This window comes from Homarus americanus, unplaced genomic scaffold (assembly GCF_018991925.1).
Source record: "Homarus americanus isolate GMGI-L3 unplaced genomic scaffold, GMGI_Hamer_2.0 scaffold33468, whole genome shotgun sequence".
Classification (NCBI taxonomy): Eukaryota; Metazoa; Arthropoda; class Malacostraca; order Decapoda; family Nephropidae; genus Homarus; species Homarus americanus.
In genome coordinates, this window is record NW_024714177.1 from 10,471,019 (window position 1) to 10,499,017 (window position 27,999).

The window sequence follows — 27,999 nt, forward strand, 5'->3', positions numbered from 1 at the left end:
TTACGCCATTCCGAAATTGCTTCATCATATCTCAGAATATTAGAGTTATTGTACATCACTTTTTCACAGCAGTAACAATGCTGGAAAATCATTCAGGTAGCCATCGGGTAATGACCATCATAAATCTGATCTTAGCCATCGCATAGCGGTATTTAGTGTTAATTACTTAACATCATAAAACTGATTGATCGTATATCAATCAGTCATATACCGGGTAACTGTCAACACCTCTATAACAGAAAATTTGATTTGACTGCATTTATAAAAAATATTTCTTACTATCCCTATATTTCACTAATAATTTCTTTCAGGCATAATGAAGCTTGATGACCTAAAGCATGTGTTCAAGTCATCAACATGCGCTCCAGTGGATGCCAAATCATACATCGTGAATTTACTTAACAAATTTGAGGTGGCTCTCACCTGGGACAACCGAACCTTGCTCATCCCTTCCCTCCTTCCATCTGAAGTGCAGCTGCGTGAGGGACTACCAGGGATGGATGTTAGGGTAAAGGTGCTCATTCTTCCAGGGGAAACATGTTCATTATTTCTTTGTTTTTCTTTAATTGGTTTGTCTTCATTAAATATTGTATTGATGTGGCTTTTTTATTTTAGAATAGATTGCTCATTACAATATTTACCTAACACAACTTATAGTTTAACAAATTGTGATCCCCATCCACAAGGGATTAAAGAATTTAAAAATTAGTTATTATTCCTTATCAAAAACAGGGTAAATTTATGGTGCCATCAATGTCAGTATTTTGATTATTTTTTTTAACAAACTCATAAAACAAAAACTACCTTCCAATTTTTTTTTTTTTATGCGTATACTTTTACAGTATAATGTTTGGAATTTTGAGAATATTCACAAACCTCCAGAGTACACTAAAAATCTGATGGATTGTGAGTTATGCATTACATCAATTTCATGGGGACATTTATTTGTTCTATTTGGGCATAGCTGGATGGATCACAGAAAATGTTTTAGTACACATGTACAGTAAATATATTTTCAGTTTGGTAGTAAGGTTTTTTTAAACATCACATTTATTTATAAAGTAAATGCAGTAAACAACAAAAACAGGAAAAAAAAAACTTATTTCACTCAACAAAGCTGTTATATTGCTATGCTTTTTGTCGTCTGCTAGTTGTGTTGCTGTATACTTTACTTTTCTTTATCCTCTTCACCACTGAATAGCCTATAGCTGCTGAGGCAGTTGGTCACATCTCTGTTGCACTCCCCTGGGCAAAATGAATTTGAACCTGAACCTGCTCCAGTGTTTGTCAAATCTGGTCTTCAATGAATTAAAAAATGTTGCCATCACAACTTTTTCTGGGTGATTATTCCAAGAGTTCACAGACTTCACTCCAAAAAAGTTTGCCCGTTCAATTACCCCAAAAACCATTGAAACAATGGTTTCGGTTAATGAATTTTCGGTTAACGAGCAACCTTCTGGAACGAATTGTGCTTATTAGCCGAGGGACCACTGTACTGTACTGTAAAAATTTAAAAATACTCTGTGTTCAAGAGACCCACAAGCAAGATGTTTCCTCCACTGAACAGAGACACAAACTGACGCCTTGGTGGGTGAGTGAAGTGGCTGATGGGCGCATTCAAAACTAGTTCCCTGTACTGCAATTATGTTAAATAAGTGTTATAATGACTAATAATTTTAATATAAAACTTGGAAAATTATTGAATAACACAACCTTCTTGATATTTACTCCAATGGAAATGAATATAAGCCCTAGAACCGGACACTGTATTGGCGGTCTAATCTTCCAGCTGGTGAGCAAGCCAAAACATGTTGACATAGCCAAGAATTTCGTTAACCGAATTTTTGTTCGTTAACCGAATTGAAGATTCTTATGGAAGGTAATTCGTTAACCGAAATTTCGTTAACCGAGGCGTTCGTTAACCTAGGGACCACTGTACAGTGGTTTAATCAGATTTGATAGAGGCCTAACGAGAGCTAATAGATAAGAGATGACACTTAATGTATAAACAAGCTGAAGGTGGGGGAGGAGGACTGGCTGTTGTCATGATCGCAAGTATTTTATTTATAACATACTACAGTATTAAATAACATAAAAAATGCAATATATAATTTGACTTCAAATATAATGAGAGTGAATCAAGGTAATTTCTTCCCTGTCTGTAGGGCTGTGGTGGACTGTTTGTATCCGCGTTCATGTTTGTTTTTATTTATTCATTATATTCTTGTATGAGTCAGTCTCTTATGGTGTATGTTTCATCATTAATGATATAAAATATTAAATAATAGAAAAATATGCCAGGTGGGTGTGTGTGTGACATGTCAATGTATGTATTAAGTCATTTCTGGCAACTGTATATTTTCAACTTTTTGTTGCTGAACTTTTCAATAAACCATTAATTATTATTATTATTTACCTCACACCACCTGCTCCCCTGTACCCCACTTCAGTGACCATCACTACCTCAGACCACCCCCACCCACCACCACCCTACCGCTTCCCCACACTTCACTACAGAGAACATCACTACCTCACATCATCCCCACCCACCACCACCCTCCTGCTCCAGTGCACCCCCTCCAGTGACCATCACTACCTCATACTACCTGTACCTAGCACCCCTCCTCTTCCTCGCCCTCCTTCCCCACACACCCTCCCAAGATCACTCACTAACTACCGTGGACATATATGTTTACAGTATACAGTACTGCTCTCTATTTGACCTTATGATAATTTATTTATTTTATTTTTTTGCTCATACTGTATGAACAATTGTGTTTGTATGCAACAGAATAAAAGAAATTGAATAAAAATATGTATATTCACTTGAAATTGCAACACAAAATGTCAAACAATTTTATTCAACTCAGAGGGGACCCCATACACAAGTTGTTAAATACATTTAATACTGTATGTTTCATTAGATAAGGTTTTTCAAAGATTTAATCGATAAATATCAAATGAAGAAAGCTGATCACCTGATAAAAATATAGTTTCCCGTGACCTCAATAGATGGCAGTACAAGCACAGGCCAATAGGCCCAAAACTACCATTCGCATGTAAACATGAAGTCACCTTGAGTCTGAATAACTCCATTCCAGGAAGCAGTTGTTCAGACTCAGTGTGAGGTATAAATTGTTAAAAAAAAAATAATTGAATTAGTCTCAAGAATTTTTTCTTTCTTTATCTTCTTCCTCATAGGTCAGCTCTCTACTGTACCTATGGTAACTTATTGCAGTGTTTCCTCTTCACATTTAGTGAAAGAACATTAAATGTCTTTTATGTTTCATTTCTTAGAGAAGCATTAAAATTTGTTTATATGTTTCATTAAATATGTTTTTAAATTTAATAATAAAATATTACATGATGAAAGCCAAGACTACTAAACAACATCTACATCAACACTTAAGAGTTCTATTGTTCCACGAGAAACCTTGAGTTTAAGTAGCTGCAGTCTAGGAAGCAATTGTTCACACACAATGTGAGGTATAATTTAGTAAAGAATGTTTTGAAATAATTGAATTAGTGTTGAAGTGAGGAAAATAGTGTCTTAAGGAGGAATTTTTTAATGTATGTTTTGCGGCTGTGGTCCCATACCCTCCTTTTACATGCTCTCTCTCTCCTTTGAACATGTATTTCGTCTTTTACATGGTTTTCAATGGTTTATTATTTATTCATTTATCATAAATTTGCACAGTGGGAGGCTTTTAAGGAATGTGTCAAGCAGGACTATATTGTAGCTGGTGTATTTTTGTGCCTCCCAGACCCTAATTGCCTTTTAACACTGAAATTTATATCATATTATAGTAAGATTTGATACTGTACCTATTTTATTGGCCTCTATCTCATACTAAAACACAGCCCTACAGCAATCATGATTTTAGTCACTTGTATCCTGAAGGGCACAGCAACTTTGTAATCCACCAGTCCAGTTCTATAGTTATCTCTCAACAATTGCATGATCAGGTTTTAAAATTGTACATGCTTACAAATACCATTTTTCAATACAGTATGTAAAAAATGTAAGGATTCAGTATAAGTAGAAATCTGAGTCTCTTACCAAAAATATGAAACACTAATCCGTAGCCATTGCACTGTTGCTAATATTATTAAATATAAACATTTAGTAAAAAAATATATTCAGTACATAAATGCATACATATACTCTATGCCATCATTTTTGCTGATCCATTCCAGTAGGAGTTGAAGTTTCATATGTAGTAATACAATGTATTTATTTTGTGACACTTTTAAAGCATTTTGCATATGGGTCTTTTTATGTATCATTTTATTGATTGGTCTCATTTCCCCTGGATTTTTTTGTAGTTACTTTTTCCACAAATTTTAATGAAGTACAGTACTGTACTGTACTGTACCTTGAACTAGAATACAGTATTACAGTTTTACTTTGTCATGAATATTTGCAAACAATTCTCCTAATCAGTTTCTAATGTGAATAATGGCAGCATAATGTAAAAATAGAAATGAGTGAGTAGGTATATATACTGTAGATATGATAAGTATAACTCGCACATAATGTTTAAAGCCCGTATTTGGACATGTTCTTTCCTGGGTTAGGCTATAGCCCTAAACTGTACCTTGATTATCCTTATTTATATTTACCTATTTAATAAAAAGATTATTATTATTTTCACATAGCTTCTGAAATTAATTTTGGTCAAATTAAACCATGTGACAACAAGGAGCATCTGGTGTAAGTTACCTCGAATCTTTGGTTTATTTTAACCAGTATTGATATCAAAAGGGTAGGTGGGTAGTCTTTGATTGCCTTAGGAAGTTGCAACCGAGCCTTTCCTGTTGCTTCCACCTTGTGGGTTGGCATTAGAAGGAATCCAGTCTTAAAACGTAACTTCAGCATGCCTGATGGCAACCAGGTCATCAGAAAATGCAGCAGAAACAAGGTCTCTGCTGCATTTTTTGAGCAGTACCTGGGTTTTCAGTGGTAAGTTAGGGGAGGATTCCATTCTGTTTTTTTCCAACAACTGCCATCAGGTAATCATGGCTAACACATGAAAGTGTACAAAATGGTTTTAAAACATCGATGATGATAATGTGAAAATAATAATTTTTTTTTTGTAAGTACCTGTACTGTATATAAATACAGGTATCCCTCACTATCCAAATGATATTCATATGAATATTCAGTTATTTGATTGCTGTATCCTTCCACCTCATTGTGTTATCCAAAGGTAACATTTGTTATCAAAATGTTTGTCAGAACAAACATTCAAATTGCAAACCAACAACAACCCGAGATTCAGCTGGGTGGCCATTTTGCTCCACCATATGTGTTGAAATGTGCCTTTTCTCAAGGCTCATGATGTCATCCCCCTCCTGCATTCTCCCACTCTCCATTCTTTCCGTATTCACTGCAAGTGAAGTGCTCTCTCTTTATCCATCTGTATTCATGGATTCCTGTTGTGAATCTGTATGTAATGGCATCCTAGTACTGTATAGTGGTGATTCGCTCACAACCCCCACCATCGCCTGTGACCCCGCTTAAGATAATTAAGCATCAAGAACGGGGATAAAACCCATCTAAGACTGGGAGATCAAGGCATGCCTCCTTCTATGGTCGCCATTATACTCAAGCATGCTCAGGAGATCAAGGACGCACAGATAGAAGCAAGCAGGCTTACGTTATCCTATGATGCTGTGATGGACAACATAGAGCATCTCCTCCAGCTATTGATAGAAAACCCACATATTTTATTTTATTTTATTACATGATGTTTTGTAATTGTGTAAAGCACAAGAATAAACCAAAACATAGTTAACTTGGCTGCAAAAAAAAAAAAATATTTTGTTGGTCGGCTACTAAACCCTATTTCTTCATTTATTATATTATTCATTATCCAAATACTTTTTAACTGAAGGGTTTTCAAGGGACCTAACCCATTTGGGAAGTGAAGGATATTTGTAAAGATAATCAAGGTATAGGGCTATTTTGTTCAATCAGACAATAATTATTTATTACTGTAACTCATAACTTCTGGTAAACACTCGGTAGAAGCTGCTGGGATGTAAACAAACTCATTTAACTCGCTTTAAGGAACTCTCATCTTCTGAACAGACTTTTTTATATTGCATGCATAGTTACTTTATTTATTGTTTAAGAATTAAATAAAAATTTAAATGAGTTTGTAAGAGTGATATAGTGTGTCTGGAAGCAAAACTTAGTCTCCTGGTAGGCCGAGGGTAATGTGGGTGATCCAGGACCCAGAAAACAGTAAATTCCTCAAAAATATTTGGTCTTGGTCCCAAAGGTCCTGAATTTGAAGGTCTCTGCCTGTATTTCTAAAGTTGTTAGATTGAAAGCCACAGTTTCCAAAACGAAATTAATAGTAAGAGGTAGTCAATAGTATATAATGTGGATTTGCACTGGAAGGAACACACAAAAAATTGGGAGTGTGCCTGATGCAGTTTATTTGTACATTTTGAATTGAAATGATAAAAAAATAAAAAATAAAAAAATAAATGGACAATTCAATAATTAAAGGTGGCTAAATTAAGGTTGAGAGATCATGTGGGAAATTCTAGCAAGGCATGCATAAGTATGGCTGTACATTAAACACTTCCTTTAAAGAAAGTTTTTCTAACACACTGTAAACTATTTATTAAATAGAGTTGTCAGATATAACCATCTTGGTAGCCATTTTTTATACCATTGTCTTACAAAAATTTTGGACCTTCAGATTCCAGTACGCTCAAGAGGTTGGTCTGTACGGAGCAAGAAGTTCTCCAGCAATTCAGGGTCTACTATTGTTGGCAACTCTGCCTTCTACATGGCCAATACTGAGGAGCGTAAACCAAGACCATTATCTTCTCATGGACTTACAAACAAGCTATAGGTACTGTTATGGATTATTATTATTATATACTATATATATATATATATATATATATATATATATATATATATATATATATATATATATATATATATATATATATATATATATATATATATATATATATATATATATTATTATATACTATATATATGTATGTATATATATATATATATATATATATATATATATATATATATATATATATATATATATATATATATATATATATATATATATATATATATATATATATATATATATATATATATATATATATATATATATATATATATATATATATATATATATATATATATATATATATATATATATATATATACACACACACACAGTGGTCCCTCGGTTAACGAGCACAATCCGTTCTACAAGGTTGCTGGTTAACGAAAAACCTGTTAACGAAACCATTGTTTCAATGGGTTTTTAGTGTGGTTCCAGCTCACCGAAGTTGCCTATATTCAACAAAAAGGTGTTAAAAGTACACTACTTTGAGGTGTGTATATAGAAGGCTCCTGGATGATGATGATGATGATGATGGGAATTAGAATGGGGGGTGGAGAAGGGAGAAGAAGGCATTGGGGTGGAAGGAAGTCATTCATGGTGCCATTCACCCATAAAATTTTAGTTCTTTTGGTGTAATTCAAGATTATTTTCTTTAAATCAACACTGCACTGCATTATCTATTATCAATATGTAAAATAAATTTCAAAATGACCACTAATTTGCTTGCAACACAGAAAAAAAAGCGTTTATTTGAAGAGAGTCTCAAGCAAGATGTTACTTCCACTGAAAAGACAGAGACTGGCGCCTGTTTGGTGTGTTGACAGGCTGGATGGCGTGTATAAAACTAGTTTCCTTACCTTCAATTATGTTCAATAATTGTTAAAATGACAAAAAAATTTAATATTAAACTTTTAAGCAATTGAATAGTATAAACTTCTTGATATTTACTAAAATGGTAAGGAATATATGCCCTAGAACGAATTACTGTATTGGTGGACTAATACTACATCTGGTGGACACGCCAAATGCAAGCTTATGTTGAGGTCGGTTCGTAAGAAACTCGTTAATCAAGGGATTGCTCGTTAACCGAAGTTAAGAATCTTATGGAAGGTAACTCGTTAACCGAAATCTCGTTAACGGCGCCGTTAACCGAGGGACCACTGTAATAGAGGACCACAAAATAAAAATCCAGGAACTTGGGGGTGGGGGGTGGCTGTACAGTGATCCCTCGGTTAACGAAAACTGAATGCAATTACCTTCCATAAGAATCTTCAACTCGATTAACGAACAAAAATTCGGTTAACGAAATCCTTCTATCGTGTCAACATGTTTTCGCTCCTGCTCACCAGATGGAGTATTAGTCCGCCAATAATCCGTTTTTGGGGCTTAAATTCGTTACCATTTGAGTAAATATCAAGGTACTATTCAATAATTTCAGTCTTATATTAAAATTTTTAGTCATTTTAACAATTATTTTAACATAATAAAAACAGAGAACAAGTTTTAGCATGCCAAACAGCCACTTGACTCACCAGAATGGTGTCAGTGGAGCAGCATCTTGTTTGAGACTCTCTTGAACATAAACTATTTTTCGTTTTACAGTACCTGTACAATTATTGGTCATTCTGAAATTTATTTTACATATTGACAATATATAGTGCAGTGCAGTGTTGATTTAAAGAAAATACCTAAAATTTATGGGTGAAATGGCAGCATGAAGCATGGGGTGATTTCTCTTCCAACAAAACTTTTCATTTATTTTTAGTTTGTATGTAATTTTCGGTGAGCTGGAACCAATTACCCAAAATCCCATTGAAACAATGGTTTCGGTTAATGAATGACCTTCTGGAACAAACTGTGTTCGTTAACCGAGGGACCACAGTATATGAAAAACTAATTTTTTTTTTGTATTTAATTATTTATTTTTTATTTTTACAAAAAAATCAGGGGTTGACCTATATATAAGATCGGTTTATGCACGAGTATATACGGTAAATGAAATGATCAAAGTCAAAGACGTATAGAAACAGTATTAGAGGAATATCCATGGAGAGGATTTCACATATTTTCATCATCCACTAGGGAGCCCCAAGAAAGAAACTGCTGAACCCAGTATAACTCCATCATCAGAAGCTCCAGCTGTCCAAGTGACCCACCGCTCAGCTCCACATGCTGCAATCAGAAGACTTTTACTCATGTCTTACTTCCCATCTGGATTTTGGTCTCGGCTCATCACCAGGATACTAGCGGATGATGCTGTTGTTGATATAATTAGGAGTTACTTTGTCATGCCAAGAGAGGTAAGACTGCTAATATGTATGATTTCTATCATATTCTCTTTGTTTACTTAACTTTTATAACTTCCCTTTGCAGCTAAAATATTATAATTATATTTATTTAACACCTGTAATTAATTACCATACTCATTTAATCACTGAGAAATCACCCAAAATAGGAGGGACTTTCATCAGACATGACTTACTGTTTGATTAAAATAACACAAAATTATATTAAAAGTACAATACAGTATGCCATATCATTGATTCACGAAGCATTGAAGACCAATTTACACATTCTTAATACAGTACAGTAGAATCCCAGTTATCCAGTATCCGGTCAACCGGTAGAATCAACTAACCAGCACTAAAATTAAATAATAATAATAATAATACCGGTAATAATAATAATAATAATAATAATAATAATAATAATAATAATAATAATAATAATAATAATAATAATAATAATAATAATTCCTCCAAAATCAGCTAGTATCTTAAATTTGAATTTCACTCACTATGGGAATGAGCTGCCATATTTATTGCTGTGATAAACAATAAAATCAATGCATAACATATCATTAAATACAATATCACATATTTTATGTAAAAAAATTAGCTCCTTCCACACTCAAACCATCCTCTGTGTGAAGTGACCCATTTCAGCCAAGTAGTCAAACAGCTGACTCACAGCTGTAAAGTTGTGTGTGTGTACCATGACGTCACATTGGGAGGGAGCGCTGCTACACAGTTATAGCTCATCACCTCCACACACATACACACCCATGCTCTTCATTTTTCTTAATTTTATAGTTTTATATTATAGTTTCTTTATTTCTAAGTCACAGTTGAATATTGTAATTATTTTTCAAAACTTTTATAGTTTCATTACAAATAACAATTTACGAGGCTGGCGAGTAGGCTACGTAGTTATTAGCCAAGGCCTTGGCTACAACTGCCTCCACACACGTTCACTTCTCACACATACACACCCATGCTGTTCATTTTTCTTCTTTTTATTTTATATTTTCTTTATTTCTATGCCATATTAGAGTATTATTGTAATGAATTTTCAACAACTTTTACAGTTTTAATTACAAGTAACAATGAACAGGTACCCGGTGGCTGGAATGGTGAGTTGGCAATATAGTCATACCCTACCGCCTACACACACAAATTCAGTTCCCACAAATACACACCTATGTTCTTCATTTTTTTTATTTTATAGTTTTATATTAATTTTTTTTTACTTTTAAGCCACATTAGAGTACATATTGTAATGAATTTTCCACAACTTTTATATGTAGTATCATTACATGTAACAATAAGCCCAATAGCTGAGCTGACAATTCAGTGTAGTTCACTTCCCACACATACAAACCCATGCTCTTCATATTTCTTGTTTTATGATTTATATTACAGTAGTATATGGATTTTCTTTATTTCTAAGTCACACGGTTTATATAGAGCGGAATAAGTGTTAAAGAAGTCTGTTTTTCTGAGATGAATTTGTAAGGTCAGCCTGTAGCACTGTGCATTGTAGGATTTATTGGGGGATCTTAAGAATGATTTTCAACAAACCGGAAAAACTGTTTATCCAGCACCTCTTAATCTCCGAAGGTACTGGATAACTGGGATTCTACTGTACATATAATTTGATGTGCTACTGTAGTATATTATATACCATATAACTTGGCACAACAGCAAACATTGTGGGCTTCCTGCTCTGGCCTTATACAGTGATCCCTCGGTTAACAAGCGCCTCGGTTCACGAAATTTCGGTTAACGAATTTCCTTCCATAAGATTCTTAACTTCGGTTAACGAGCATTCCCTCGATTAATGAATTCCTTACGAGCGCCCCTCCACAAGTTTTCGCTTGCACAGTAGCTGTCATATGAGTCCGCCAATACAGTAATCGGTTCTAGGGCTTAAATTCTTTACTATTTTAGTAAATATCAAGAAGTTTGTACTATTCAATAATTTTAAAAGTCTTATATTAAAATTTTTAGTCATTTTAACAATTATTTAACATAATTTAAGTACAGGGAAACTAGTTTTTAGTGCGCCAAACAGCCTGTCAACACACCATACAGGCGTCAGTCTCTGTCTTTTCAGTGGAGGTAACACCTTGCTTCAGACTCTCTTCAACATAAACGCTTTTTTTCTGTGTTTCCAGTCAAACTATTGGTCATTTTGAAATATATTTTACATATTGACAATATATAATGCAGTGCAGTGTTGATCTAAAGAAAATAATCTTTAATTTCACCAAGTGAACTAAAATTTTATGGGTGAAATGGCACCATGGGGCGACTTCTCTTCCACCCCAATGCCTTCTCTTCTCCCTTCTCCTTTACTACCTTTTTTGGTTGACTTTAGGCAATTTTTGGTGAGCTGGAACCAATTACCCAAAAACCCATTGAAACAATGGCTTCAGTTAACGAATTTTTTGGTTAACGAGCAACCTTCCAGAACGAATTGTGCTCGTTAACCGAGGGACCACTGTATATGTATTAATAACACAGAATTGGTTAAATTCCAGTTCACTTCTATTCCCATGCTTTTTTTTTTAATTGTGGTCCCAAACATTGACAAATGTGTGTGTGTGTGTGTAACCTGGATCAGTAATGGGCACACTGTTGTCACTAACACCTGAAGGTGTAAAAGTGAGCCTGGTGGACCTCGTGTTTCACAATGAACCCGCTTACACTACCTCATCTTGGTGTGGCAGACACAAAGTTTAAATTTACACAACCATGGAATGTGACAAATAGATCCAAAGATAGACAAATGTGTGTATACCCCAGGTCAGTAATCTACCCCAAGTGTTTAAAGCCATTGTCTGCCGCACTGAGATGAGGTGATGTGGGCGGGTTCCTTGTGAAACACCATGTGGCCCGCTCACTTTTACACCTCTGTATGTTAGTGCAGGCCGTTGCTCACCCCACCTAGGGCACATTATGTTTTTATTGTGTTTCATAAATATTCATTAACTTGATAAGAGGTAAGGGGAATTCTGTGCAAAAAAGAAAAAAAGAAGAGATCAGCAATATAATGTACTCAGAATGGTACCATTACTTTTACTGGCTAAAGAGATGCTTTGGCGGGTAACACTTACACAGGCAAAGCCCAATAAAGCACGCGGACTTCTACATACAATCAACACCTCAACCCGCCAGGATTATTGGGCTAATGAAATATATATGGATCCTCGTGTTTCGAAGCCGGATTTGGTAAAACGTTACTCTGACCACCTAAGTGATACGGGTGGTCCCCATTAGAGGTTCACGGCGCCATAAGCTCGTTGAACAGGCTTTGTGTGAAATATAACAAAGTCTAGGACTGCTTTTAGTATCCTGGTGGTCCAGCGGTTAGCGTTCCCCGGTCACAGTCATAGGCTTGTGGGCCGTGGGTTCGAATCCTGGCGGGTTGAGGTGTTGATTATATATATATATATATATATATATATATATATATATATATATATATATATATATATATATATATATATATATATATATATATATATAATATTATATTTTTTTAACTTTTCAACTTACTAGCCGTTTGGGCGGTCTATCCACTGTTAGTACAGGAGGAAACTGGGGACCGGGAAACCTGTGATGTTTGGTAGGGTCACACTGGATAACACCCTTCTCACGTGTGTCCAGGCTCGAACCCTTGACATATTGGTGAGAGTTATGCGTGTTCCTTTTTCTCCAATAGGTTTTAAATGACCGTGGGTTGTCATCAGTCCTGGGTGGCCAGGCAGAGTGGGTGTGCTGGCAGACTGGCATGGAACTTCATTATGCCCATACCACGCTCTTTCGCATGCGAGAAGTACTGCCCATACACTGTCATGGTCCATCTCCAGCTTCTTATGGACCTCATACCCCAACTCACGGCCCCAACCATCCTTCAACGCAACCCAATCATCTTGTGTATGACTATAAGAGCATGCGCTTTCTTGTTAGACAAGAAGGCGTATGGTCAGATGTTGAGGTGAGAATCTGTTTACAGTATCTTATTACTACTGTATATGTGTTTTTGTAATCTTTGGTGAGCTGTTTCTAAGAAACTATTGTTACCAAATTTTCTGTAATTCGATATTTCTGTTGTGTTTTTTATGTAAATACCGGAAATAATTTTACATTTTTTTTTAATATACCCGGTATGTTCTTTTTCTAAAACTTTGTTGCCGTACTTTATAAAAATTTACTTTAAAGTAGAAAAAGTAAATAAAGATATTAGCATGCCATATTAACTGTGTAGTTCCATATACTATACCAGTAATATTCATTTATTATTCTTAACCCTTAAGCCTTGGGTTAGTGTGCTGCTGGCAGTACTCCCCCCCCCCCTCCCCCCATGGGAATAAATCGAGAAAAAAAATAAACTTTTCCAAAAAATAAAAATAAATAAATACAAATAATAATAATAAAAACAAATGGCGGGAAAACAGGCGCTGTTCTGGAACATCACCCAGGACGCGCGCACTAGTCGGACGTTCTGGAACGTCACCCGGGGCCTAAGGGTTAGGTGGTCATGTTAAGGAATAAAAAAGGCACTTTTCTTTTTTTGCAGTGTAATTTAGAAAAATTTTAAATTTTCAAATGATTGCAGGTCAATAACTCAGCTGTGTTAGAGATATGCCTTCCAAATGAAGCTGTAGTAATCAAACGACCTCTTCAAGATAATGACATTACCAACTCAGCAGCAGATATTCTGGCTTGTGGCATACAGTCTGTTGTTCTGGATCCGGCACCAGAATGTGTTGCAAAGCTCCTCTCCCTTACTGTAGACCATATTGATACCTTGCTAGAAGACTGGTAAGTCTGTTCATTGTTAATTAGAGATTCCTCTTTATCATTAAGGTGCCAAGCATTCTTCACTAATTTACTCATAGCAAATTCTTGGCTTTGTACAGTTCTTTTCATGTTTCCATTAAGGATTTTACTACTAACTCTGAATGTTCTGTTAGATGCATTAGTCTCCATGAAAGAAGATTTGAGTGGTAGTTGAAAAGAAACAGCATAAGATCAGTAACTTTTGACTTACATGAGAATTTTTAACAGAGGTAATGAAGATATTGCCAGTTGTTTTCACATTCCACTACTGTATATTTAAGTGTCGATTTAAGTCACTGTTATAGGGGAACATCTAAATCTGCAACTATAAAGACGTTTAAAAGATGTGTATAGCCTTTCTTGTCATATTAATCGTATACTGTACACACTGTTACATTTTTTTAAGAATTTCCATTATTCAGTGGTTAACCCTTTGTGTACGGGGTAACTTCTGACTGAATAAAATCACCTGGTGTTGGCCAAATAGAAAATTAAGATTAGCATCCCTGTAGTAAAGGGCTTAAGTCTGGTCATGACACCTTTAATCTATGATCAGTGTTTTGCAATGTATTTACAAAAATTCAGATCCACTCATGGATTACACTTACTTGTATAGAAAAGAAAAATGTTATATTTTTAATCTCGCAACCTATAAACCTTAATTTTTTTTTCACTCAATAGATATGTATTTTATGTGTCACATTCCATTCATTTATTTATTCTCTTGTAGTGGAAGACAATTGTCAACTTCAATTTACAGTATACAAAACTAGTTTACCTTATCTCCTCCCGATATAAAGTCTCTGGTAAGTCATTAATAAGTCTAGCTACAAAACTTAATGTTAAAGTTTTTGAAAATATATTTCTATTCTATACGACCTTTATATCTTTCCTCTCCAAATTTTCAACCATGCTGTATGGAATTAATCGTGTTTTTTGCATTATTTTTTCAAAAAAGTGTAATGACTTTCCGTAATAATGTTATTTTTTTTTTTAATGATAGGTATCCCACTCTTGGCACACGTTTTGTACATACAAGTGAAGGAAAGTTCCTAGTGACCCGTCTGGTTCCGTGTCCCGTGTGTCTGGAGTGTCACGGTCAACATGAGGGTCCTGGCAACCATCCCCAAGCTCGACACTTGCCTGATAATTGGGGATCTTTTGTAGAGATGAACCCTCTTTACTGCTCCATGACAGCATCGCAGATTTCTCAAGTGAGACCTTACATTGCTGTTTCTTACGACCCACAACTACTAATTAGTTGCTAAATCACTTGATAATAAAAGCCATAGTGTATTTTATTACTTTCATTATTCTAATTCTATTATCAGTACAAGAGTATGTAGAGGAACAAGTTGCAGGGTGTCATCGTGTGCTGCACCTAAGTCTATAAATTGTGCTGAGTTAATCTTTTTCCTAATATTTTAGTTTAAACTAGAAGATTTTCATTTCCTTTTTAAATTTTTACTCAATTAGTGTCTTTTTGTGGCTAGGAAGGTCAAAACTGATTGGGTATACTTCAGAATTCCCTTTATGTTGAAAGAGGCTTGATGCACTGGCCCTCCTGTTTGGATTAATTATTTCCCAGGATTGATAGAAATAGTACTAATTTTTTTTACAATGTTGCAAATACCTATAACATTATAGAAAGTACATTTTAACTCTAGCCTTGAATTTACCTTTTCATAATGCAATAATGTATTTAACTACTGAAATTACTAAATCCCAGCATTGTAGTAGGGGTCCTCATTATACACTGTCCCAAATATGTAATTTCACATATACATCACTAACAAATATTAGTACTGTACAAGTTTTCCTAATACGTCATGTGTTTCACATATACTGTACGTCGTCTGCATCATCCACTGTTTTATGCTAAGTCTGTATGTATCCTAATATGACTCATAAATACAGCAATATTAAAAATATCTAATGTAATGTAAAAATAACTCCAGGGGACCCCCAAGTTCAAGGATTTTTTTTTTCGCAGTCCTCTATTATTCGCGGATGACACCCTGGATGTACCCGAGAATGTCTGTGGATAGTTTTAAAGTTGCCGGCATTTTCACGGCTGGGACAGGGAGCCATTCGTTCATGGGACAGTAATTTCCTTTATCTGTACACACACCTCGTTTTATGCTGGGGTTACGTTCTTGAAAATCACCGCATAATTAAAAAACGCATAAATTTTACATAATTTTTCCCATAAGAATGCATGTAAATGGTACAGGTTACCGTATATCACGGCCTATAAGGCGGCGGGGTGCATAAGACGCCCCCCCCAAATTTCCATTTAAAAAGTAGCTTTTGAGCTCTATTTGCTGTATAAGACCAGTACCCCAAATGTGACACTTACCCACTGACTCAGTAGTCCTTTACCAACCATCCTTGATTTTTTAAAATAAGGCCAATTCACTTCAAGTAATGTCATCAAATTATACCCGCTGGTGTAGTGTAAACACTAGTGACGTCACTGAAGCGTGGTGGGAGTGTTCCCTCGTCTCGGTGGTGTGACTATTTATACAACATGTGGTTCAACAGCAACCACCGTATTCTAATTGTGGTGTTTCATTAGGATTTGAGTGAAAAAGGTTACCAGTATGTACTTACTACATACATTTATTACACATATATATATATATATATATATATATATATATATATATATATATATATATATATATATATATATATATATATATATATATATATATATATATATATATATATACTGAATATACTATGTACAAAAAATGAATGTTCAATGAATTATTTATGGTGCATTAGGGTACTGGTCACTTCTGATGGGCTATAAATAGCTTTGTTATCTCCCCTCCATCTCACCCTGAGCCAGACGGAAGGGTCTTGGTAAATAACATGTTTGCTTATTTTCCATTTACTTTAAATAGATTTACCGAATTATTTGTTTTATTTATTTATTTATAATATACTGTAATATATTAAACACACTGTAATTATTTTCTTTAATTTATAAACTGTTTTGCGACAAAGGAATGTTCTCCAGTAGTGTTTCATTAGGATTTGAGTGAAAAAATATTACGTACTTACACAATTGTTCCTCTTACTTTGACAACACAACATACATACAGTATATTATTTCTCAGTTTTGATCTTTTTTTTTAATTTTTGTATTTATTTATAGTTAGTTACTTAAAATAAGGCCAATTCACTTCAAGTAATGGCATCAAATATTACCAGCTGGTGTAGTGTAAACACTAGTGACGTCACTTGAGCGTCTGTAATTAACCGTCGATAGTTTCAAGAATTAATGCACTCATTTACTGAATATTCTTTGTAAAAAAATAAAATTTAAATCAATTATTTATAGGAGATAAATATTATTATGAGTAAATATACCGATACCGGTATGCATTACTGACCACCTCCACGGCTAAAAATAGCCCAATCTCGTGGTCACTTTCCCTTTCTTGTCTCCTCACTGGCAAATGGGGGGGGCGTGGGGAGGGGTGTGTGATGATAGCTGTGTTTATTACAGGGGTATAAATCTCTTTTACGGTATGTTAGACAGGTTTATAATACATTTTTATTATTTTAATATACCGGTAATCTTAATTTGAATCCAGCTTGCCAAACGTAAGTTTCAGTATAAAATAATTAGTGGTAAGACCTTGTGAGTGGCTTACGATGTTTTCATCACCACTCTTGACACACTAAACCACAATATTTAAGAGGTAAGAATTTTAAACTTGGTGGTTTAGACGACCCCCTAACTTTGGGCAGATTTTTTTAATGTTCAAATTTCGTCTTATAGGCCGTGATATACGGTAGGGGAAAATAATATAAGTGTCACAATAAATACTCTTTTACCTTACTCATTAATAAAGAAAAAACAGTTAATAAAGGAAAAACAATACAAATTACATCTTAAAAAAACTCTTACATTCATGACTGGCGACTTCTGCTTACCCAAGGTGGCGTAGGGGAGGGTTGAGGAGGGGGGCTACAGAGGCAGAGGTGAGAGTATGGGTGAGTCAGTGGTTGAGGGCAGGGGGGAGGAGGTGTGGTGAGGTGAGGTGAGGTATTGACCAGCCGGCGGAGAGATTACTGAGCCAGATGTAGTTATCAGTCATACAGTTTTTACCCTATAAAATGTCAAGGAATTGACTTGGGAGAATATAACTTACATTGCTGGAATCCTTGTAAGATCGTGATTAATGTGAATATAAACATGCTATAGTTTGCACTAGACATAAAAAAAATTAGTAATTATTTTGTACATTTGAGTACAGTACAGGTTTGCCCTTAGGACAATTATTTCTTTTACTTTTTTCACAAAATGTATTTAGGATAGTGTGTGCATGTAAATGAGTAAAAATAAATGAAGAAAGTTACATATATCTACCCAAAAATACGAATTGAATAACTTGTACTTAAATGTACTACACTATAGGACTAAAATTTTTATCTCTTGTGCAAAATATATGATGTCTATATTAAGGTAGCTCTTCCACCAGTAAGTCACCCAACACTTCAATAATATCATCTCCTAAAGTGATGTTTGCCAAGGCATTAACAGGCTGGGTCTTGCATAGGTACCAAGTCATAAGGGCCTGCTGACGAGCATTAATACGGGACATGTACAAGGCCTTATATTCCTTCATACCCTTATTAAGGACAGGGCACATAAGGTTTCGAGAATGAGGCCTGGTATCCTATTCTTGTAGCTGTTCACTGAGACGTGCGATGGTTGTAAGCAACTCAGTCAGCTGGAGTGTTGTAGGTTCACCAGACTTAATGTCATCCTCTTGTGTTGCTTGCTGTTCTTCTTGTTCTTCATCATCCTCCAACATTTCTTAAATTGCCAGTTGCTGCTGATGTTGACCAACTATTTCTTGCAAATCTTCAACCTGAACATCTGAAAATCCCAGTGCTGGGACTGATTGTGCTGCCTCGACCATGTCCATTAGTGTGCTGTAGGAGAGGCTCGCAAGCTAGCTACCATAGCGACCATCTGTTTACCGCGAAACATCAAAATCACGAATGGCAAGGGTTTACTGTCAAGGGACTGGGAAAAAGCATTGGTTAGTGAAACAACGGGTAATGAAGCAATTAATCCCATAAGAACATGAACAAATTCAGTGGGTTAAGGACTGGCCACCCTCCAAAAACTCCCATCTACCCTTGATATATTTCTGTACTGCACACTGTCAAGCAAGAAAATAAAGCAGACATATAAAGTAAGCATAATGAGCATTAAATATGAAATGTTAATAGGCAATGTAAAGCATAAATTTAGACTCTTATTTACTTGTGTTGAGGATGGTAGAAGTGGTATAGGGTAGCAAGTTCAAGTCTGTACCACTCTTTGTTGGACAATCACCACTCTTATTATGCCTTATCACATCACATCAAGTTGTCCAGCATGAGGGGAACTATCACTGGGGCATTTAGGCATGATTGAGTAACACACTAAGTCAGAAATAATGATGAAACACGAATTCAGAGACACATAGTAAGTGTAAACAAGAGCAAAGATGTAGGGAATGAACCAGGGCAATGTGCAGAGCCCTCTGGTGGCAAGAATTCGCATCATGCCACCACCTGCCAAATTCAAAACAGCTCTGCCGCTCATCTCCCGATCACCGGATCCCCAGGGTAACGAAACTTGCAGGGTACAGTATTATCCCGCCTAATGCGGTTTCACTTAACGCGTTTTTTCATATACGCGGTGCCTCGCCAAAGCTGAACTTTCACTTAACACGGATTTTTTCCACATATACGCGGTGAGTGTCCGGCTCCAGACGCTATTTTTAGATTTGCCCCACCCGCCACCCTGCCTGACTGCCTGTTTTAGCTCATAAAATTCATACAAATTACCCGGCCAGAATATAATTTACATTGCTGGAATTCTTATAATTTGGTGATCATTTTGAATATAAACATCATATATTTTGCATTAGACATACAAATTTTAGATAAAATTTTTTCTCTGAGTAAATATGTTATCTTTTGTGCAAAATATATGACATTTATATTCAAAATATTCCTGGTCTTACAAGGAATCCAGCAATGTCAATTATATTATCCTAACTTTAGTTTGAGGTATTATTTATTACAAAAAAGTTAAATATTCTGGTTTTCCCACACATCTCCTTGGGACGGTTGGTGGGGGGTGGGGGGGAGGGAGGGACCGACCGACCATCTGTTACCCTGTGAAGAATATTTTTTTTTTTATTAACTGAAGATATTTGTTTTAGCTCATAAAATTCATACAAATTACCCGGTCAGAATATAATTTACATTGCTGGAATTCTTATAATTTGATGATCATTTTGAATATAAACATCATATATTTTGCATTAGACATAAAATTTTTAGATATAATGTTCACTCTGAGTAAGTATGTTATCTATTGTGCAAAATATATGACATTTATATTCAAAATATTCCTGGTCTTACAAGGAATCCAGCAATGTCAATTATATTATCCTAACTTTAATCTGAGGTATTATTTAATGCAAAATGTTAAAAAAAAAAATTTTCACCCACTCTTTCTCTTGAAGGGAGGATTGGTGGGGGGTGGGGGGGAGGGTTTGGACTGACCTCGCGGTTGGAAGAGGGGGGGAGGCAAGGTGGGGTACTTTGATTGACAGATAGTGTCGTGAAGAATATTTTTTTTTTTATTAACTGAAGATATTTGTTTTAGCTCATAAAATTCATACAAATTACCCGGTCAGAATATAATTTACATGGCTGGAATTCTTATAATTTGGTGATCATTTTGAATATAAACATCATATATTTTGCATTAGACATACAAATTTTAGATAAAAAGTTTTCTCTGAGTAACTATGTTATCTTTTGTGCAAAATATATGACATTTGTATTCAAAATATTCCTGGTCTTACAAGGAATCCAGCAATGTCATTTGTATTATCCTAACTTTAGTTTGAGGTATTATTTATTAAAATTTAGTAGTTTTCCCCCAAAAATTTCTCAGAGAGGGAAGAGCCGGCAGTGTAGTGTGAGAAGAGGGGGAGGGAGTTGAGTCCATTATTTGAATGGACATTAACTTGGCGACTGTATTTCTCTATTTCTCTTAAGTATTAATTGTGTGCATGTACCATCATAAAATTAAGATGTTATTTTTACTACAACATAGTTATGTGTCTTCAAAAAGTGGAGTTTGGGGGTCGGGCCGGTTTCTATTGGAATTAATCCCATATGTTCTGTTGTTCACTTAACGCGGATTTCACTTAACGCGGGACTCTCTGGGTTCTATTGACCGCGTTAAGTGGGGTACAACTGTATTTCCCCTATTTGAAATCGTTGGTTATACGAAGCAGCGAACAACAGGACGTCGGTTTTCAGGGTACACCTGTATTCTGTGTGGGAGATGGAGTGTACGGTATCTGAGAGTAGCAGGCAGTTTGGCAACACACCGTGACTTGGCAGACTTCTGTCCACCTCATTGCAGACCTTTAAATCACACAAGTGTTCCAACACCAAAAAGAGAAAGTTTAGAAAACCTTATTCAGTTCTTATACAATGGAGGGTTTGCATGCAAAGAAATGGAGTGAAAAAAATACAAAACTACGTTTGGGTGCATAGCTGTGAAGAGGAAATGGCAGAGAAGGGAGTTGAAGAAGAGAGTGTTGGCTGGACTGAGACTGAAAGAACAACTCACTCTCCCACACTTGTTGGCCAGCTATCCCTTTGACATGGTTTTATGCAATTTAACCATAATTCCCATATTATTTAGGTTCATTTGGTGCTGGTGTTGTTAAAACATTATCGTAAAATAATAAATAAAAGAAACATCCCACACTCAACCCTATATGAATTACTGCATCATATTAAATTCCCAGTGGCTTTGTTTAAATAGTGCAAATAGCTGAATGCCTGTATAGTGTTATCTCCATTAGCTGGAACAATTGGTGCAGAGCACTTTCGGGAATGAGATATTTCCGGGTAACCAGACGACTCTCTCAAAGCCAGAAAAAAATCCCTCATCTCTGGAATTTTCCGGGTACAGGAGAACGTTGATATAACACGAGATACGTTCCAAGAGAGGTCGCTTTAAACCGAATTCGCACTAGATCGAAGATTTGTTTCAATGGAATAATTTAGTTTGGTACTTCAGAGAAACACAAAATACTAAAAAGACTGAGAGTCTACCCAGATGCATCTCAGCCCATCTCCTAGAATAAACAAAACATTGTTTTTTGTAGTATTATGTTAAAACAAACACTCATAAATCAAAACAGCCAAAATTATGGGACATGAAATGGTCTGTTTACTAGTGATCAGCTGATGAGAAGATGGGGTGGGGGAGGTGAGCTGATATGTTTGACAGTTAATGCCAAGATCTTGTGCTTATTTATTTATCTGTCCTTAAGAGTGACTTTAAGTTTTTCTCTTATGAAATGTCACTGAACTGACATGTTCTAATTAATTTTATTACAAAGGGCAAAAAATTTTATCTTTTGTGCAAAATATATGACGTTTATATTAAAATTATTCCCTGTCTTGCAAGGATTCTAGCAATGCAAATTATATTCTCCTAACTTTAGTCTCTGATATTATGTAAGATAAAAACTGTAAGCTTATAATCACCCAACCCTGGCTGGGAAGATGGGGTGGGGTGACAGTGACACGTTTGACAGTTGGCGCCGAAGGTCTAGTGAAGTATTTATTTGTTTATTTATGTCCTTTTGATTGAGTTTTTGTTTTTTGCTTATAAAATGTCATAGAAGTGACTGGGGAGAATATAATTTACATTGCTGGAATTCTTATAAGATAGTGATTAACTTGAATATAATCATGCTATAGTTTGCCCTGACAAAAATTTTAGTAATCATTCAGTACATTATTTTGAGTACATGTACAGTACAGCTTTGCCCTTAGGACAGTGTAGTGTGCCCAGAGAAACATTAAGCGTGAATTTTAAAATATGATGCGCCAGATTGACTCGCACAAAATAGGAAAGATTCACTTTAAATTAAAACAATGTCCTTAATTGTGGGTGTCGCTTTAAATCAATAATTTTAAATTGAATTGCTTTAAATCGACGTTCTACTGTACGTAATGAAAAAATATTCTCAGAAGTTCCAGAATTTACGCATTACATCATCTCTCAAACATGGAAAATATCCCCCATCCCAGAATTTTCCAGGTACCGGTAAAATGTTCTCAGAATTTCCGGAAAATGCACCTGATTTTCACCTCTGAAACCCGGAAAAAAACTTCCCCATCCCCAGAATTTTCTGGGTATCGAGAAATCTTTTTTTCTTCAGAATTTTCCAGAAAATGTGCCCCTCGGAAAATCGTTACGAGAAAATTTTAATTCCGGCTATTTGAGAGTACCAGGTTTGAGGGATTCCGGCTAACGGATACTGTATATTACTGCCATTCCTCACCATGTCATCATGCTTACCACAACAGCTGTCTTCAACACTTATTAAATAATATTTTAGAGTACAGTTGTACCCCGCTTAACGCGGTTTCACTTAACGCGATTTCTCATATAAACGGTGCCTCGCCAGAACCGAACTTTCACTTAACGCGGTTCATCTACTCATATACGCGGTGAAGTATAATATTTTTTTTTTATTTAGCTCATAAAATTCATACAAATTACCCGGCCAGAATATAATTTACATTGCTGGAATTCTTACAATATGATCATTTTGAATATAAACATCATAGATTTTGCATTAGACATACAAATTTTAGATATAATGTTTACTCTGAGTAAATATGTTATCTTTTGTGCAAAATATATGACATTTATATTCAAAATATTCCTGGTCTTACAAGGAATCCAGCAATGTCAATTATATTATCCTAACTTTAGTTTGAGGTATTATTTATTACTAAAAAGGTAAATATTCTGGTTTTCCCACACATCTGGTAGGGAGGGTTGGTGGGGGGGTGGGAGGGAGGGACCGACCGACCATCTGGCACGGTGTGAAGAATATTTTTTTTTTATTAACTGAAGATATTTGTTTTAGCTCATAAAATTCATACAAATTACCCGGCCAGAATATAATTTACATTGCTGGAATTCTTACAATTTGATGATCATTTTGAATATAAACATCATAGATTTTGCATTAGACATACAAATTTTAGATATAATGTTTACTCTGAGTAAATATGTTATCTTTTGTGCAAAATATATGACATTTATATTCAAAATATTCCTGGTCTTACAAGGAATCCAGCAATGTCAATTATATTATCCTAACTTTAATCTGAGTTATTATTTATTACTAAAAATGTAAATTACTATTTTCTCCCAAAGCTTCTCTGGTAGGGAGGGTTGGTGGGGGGCGGGGAGGATGGTTGGGACGGACCGACCATCTGGCGCGGTTGGAAGAGGGGGGGAGGCAAGGTGGGGTACTTTGATTGACAGATAGTGTCGTGAAGAATATTTTTTTTTTTTATTAACTGAAGATATTTGTTTTAGCTCATAAAATTCATACAAATTACCCGGCCAGAATATAATTTACATTGCTGGAATTCTTACAATTTGATGATCATTTTGAATATAAACATCATAGATTTTGCATTAGACATACAAATTTTAGATATAATGTTTACTCTGAGTAAATATGTTATCTTTTGTGCAAAATATATGACATTTATATTAAAAATATTCCTGGTCTTACAAGGAATCCAGCAATGTCAATTATATTATCCTAACTTTAGTTTGAGGTATTATTTATTAAAATCTAGTGGTTTTCCCCCAAAAATTTCTCAGAGAGGGAAGAGCCAGCAGTGTAGTGTGAGAAGAGGGGGAGGGAGTCGAGTCCATTATTTGAATGGACATTAACTTGGCGACTGTATTTCTCTATTTCTCTTAAGTATTAATTGTGTGCATGTACCATCATAAAATTAAGATGTTATTTTTACCAGAACATAGTTGTGTGTCGTCAAAAAGTGGAGTTTGGGGGTCGGGCCAGTCTCTATTGGAATTAATCCCATATGTTCTGTTGTTCACTTAACGCGGTACCCTGTGGGTTCAATTGACCGCGTTAAGCGGGTGCAACTGTACAGTATTTATCATCACTTAATAAATAATATTGAAGTGTATTATGCACCTACATATACCCTGGTATATATATTAATCAGTTGTCTTATTGTACAAGTAGCCAAATTGAGCCATCATTTATCACTCATAGGTAACAAATAATATTGTTAGAAATGCGTCTCCATATCAAATACTATACTATACAGTTCAGTACAGTATGATATAATAACTCTTTTGTAGGCTGATTTGCTGAAAGCTTTCTAGGAACATATCCTTAACTATCAAAGGGTATGACTGTACAGTAAATGTTTGAATGCATATACCCCTAATTGCATTAATTCTTAAGGGGAAAAATTTTACATTATAAAATATTTCAGCATAAGTTGCATTTCTTTGGAACCCATCCCTGACATATAATGAAGACCACCTGTACCCATATTTGTTGCCTTAGTTTGTGAATGAGAAGTGTGCTACAGTAATTGAGTATGGTTTTCCTCATAACTGACACAAATACTAATAGTTTTCTAATACACTCCAGGACTTGAATGCCTCACATAACTCTTCTCTGGAGCGATCTCTCCTCACTAACAGTATACTGGGAAGTCTGGTTCCGTCCCAGCAGGTAAACTAAAAATGATGGATTTTACAGTTCTTTTATTAAATATTAGGGTAAAATGAACAAATTATATGATCATTATGTTAATTTATTCTACATTTAACTTACTGGTATTCATTGAACATCAAATTATAGTGTACAGTGGTTCCTCGGTTAACGAACGGTTCAATTAACGAAATTTCGGTTAACGAATTACCTCCCATATAAGGATCTTCAATTCGGTTAACGAACAAAACTTTGATTAACGAAATCCTTACGACAAACACGTTTTGTTGCGGGGATCAGCTGATGGGCTAGTCTGCCAATTCAGTAATCTGTTCTATGTTTACATTCGTTTCCAGTGGAGTAAATATCAAGAAAGTTGTGCTCTTTAATATTTTTGCATTTTTTATATAAAAATTATTGGTCATTCTAAAATTTAGCCATCTAAGCTCTGTGTACATAAAGTTTTTCAACTGTTATTTTTGGCTCGGTATTTGTAACTTTATTCATTTATTGAAACTCATTTACATGCATACACTGTCCTAAGGGCAAAGCTGTACTGTACATGTAATCAGAATAATGTACAAAATGACTACTAAAATTTTTGTCTAGTGCAAACTATCACATGTTTATATTCAAATTAATCACTATCTTATAAGAATTCCAGCAATGTAAATTATATTCTCCCCAGTCACTTCTATGACATTTTATAAGCAAAAAACAAAAACTCAATCTAAAGGACATAAATAAACAAATAAATCCTTCACTAGACCTTCGGCGCTAACTGTCAAACATGTCACTGTCGCCTCTCCCTCCCTCCCTCCTCCCAGCAAGGGTTTGGTGGTTATACAGTAGGCTTTAAGTTTTTATCTTATATAATATCACAGACTAAAGTTAGGAGAATAAAATTTGCATTGCTGGAATCCTTGCAAGACAGCGAATAATTTGAATATTAACGTCATATATTTTCCACAAGAGATAAAAATTAATCACTTGTATCGCATTACACTAGTGATTTAAGAGTAAGAATGTATACAGTATGTACGTATATATACCGAAATTTTGTTAACCGAACTGTTCGTTAAGCGCGTGACCACTGTATAATATTTCTGATAAACTTCCTACTTGCTCATATTTGAAATAATGAATGTATGTATCTTTATTTAATTTAGCTAAATATCTTTCTCGTCAGAAACGGTCATCCTAACTATTATTATGAATAAACTTATTTAGAAATACATCATTACTTCAGAACGAAATCAAACAGATTTGCAACAGCCAATCAGCTGTAACTCTTGAGGAGGGGGCAGGGCATCTTTTCTCAGCTGGGAAAAATGCACTATAACTATTTCCAATTTCAATAAGTTAAGAATATAATTTTTAATTTGATAATTCACTATGTCTTTTGGTACCTAACCCGTGAATTATTGCAACTCCACTGTACTGTGTAATAATTATGTTAGATGTACTTCTTCATATAAAAATAAATTACTCCTCCACTCACATATTACTTGCCTTATAGAGTAATCCTGCAACTGTTCCATTTGGTGGAGTGTCTTCACCCCAGCCAGGAGGTAGGTCATCTACATCCTCAACACCAGCAGGAGGAGGAGGAGTTTCTCCTGCCGGAGCAGCAGGTGGAGGAAGCATGTCACCACAGCTTCCCAGACGTAGCTGGGGATCACGCGAGTCATACACCTCAGATGGTGACAGTGGAGTTGGAGCCGAGTCAACCACTTCTAGGTTGGTAAAGGTTTGAGTAATTTCCTTTTAAAATAAGTTTTGCATATTTTACCTATATTTGGCTAACTAATATATTTTTTAATTTTTACACTTTTATTTCTTGATTTTATTTGTGTGTAGTATAATAATAATAATAATGGTTGCCCTTCATGTATGAGGGTGGCTGGCCTAAGGCCAGTAGAAGCTGTTGCCAACACAACAACCGCACCCTAAGTTAATGAGTTGCATGACCCAGTGTCAAAGAATAGTCCGAGAAGTCCAGACAACTCACCAACTGCACTGGCTAACCATTATCTCGGAGCACAATCCACAAATCGATTAACATCCAAGTTCCCAATTACTGCTGGGTAGGTAGAGTTAAATGGCAAGATGTGTGTTACGAGCCCACGGCCTTGCCAGCGGCACACAGGATGCCAAATCCACCGAACATTGCCCGTTAAAGTACCTGTAAAAGAGAGAGAGAGTGAAGCAACATTTCGATGAAGAGAAAGGGAAGAAAGATTATTATCAACTAAAGAAGGAAAGTTTATAGGATGAAATTCCTTTGATTCCACCCTATATAACAGTTGGACAGAAGAAGAGCCAACCCAGATATGAGAGCAGTACTCCAAGTTA

At 35.3% G+C, this 27,999-nt stretch overlaps 1 protein-coding gene across 1 annotated transcript in view; it reads left to right on the top strand.

Moving 5' to 3' along the window:
• LOC121876157 (leucine-rich repeat serine/threonine-protein kinase 1-like) overlaps positions 1–27,999 on the top strand; it is a 227,373-nt gene that overhangs the window by 128,363 nt on the left and 71,011 nt on the right. The window contains exons 26-33 of the mRNA XM_042381100.1: positions 312–514; positions 6,717–6,870; positions 8,979–9,196; positions 12,903–13,178; positions 13,800–14,005; positions 15,027–15,237; positions 25,582–25,665; positions 27,164–27,384. Of these exons, the coding sequence (XP_042237034.1) occupies positions 312–514; positions 6,717–6,870; positions 8,979–9,196; positions 12,903–13,178; positions 13,800–14,005; positions 15,027–15,237; positions 25,582–25,665; positions 27,164–27,384 (1,573 nt within the window). The remainder of the gene's footprint in view (positions 1–311; positions 515–6,716; positions 6,871–8,978; positions 9,197–12,902; positions 13,179–13,799; positions 14,006–15,026; positions 15,238–25,581; positions 25,666–27,163; positions 27,385–27,999) is intronic.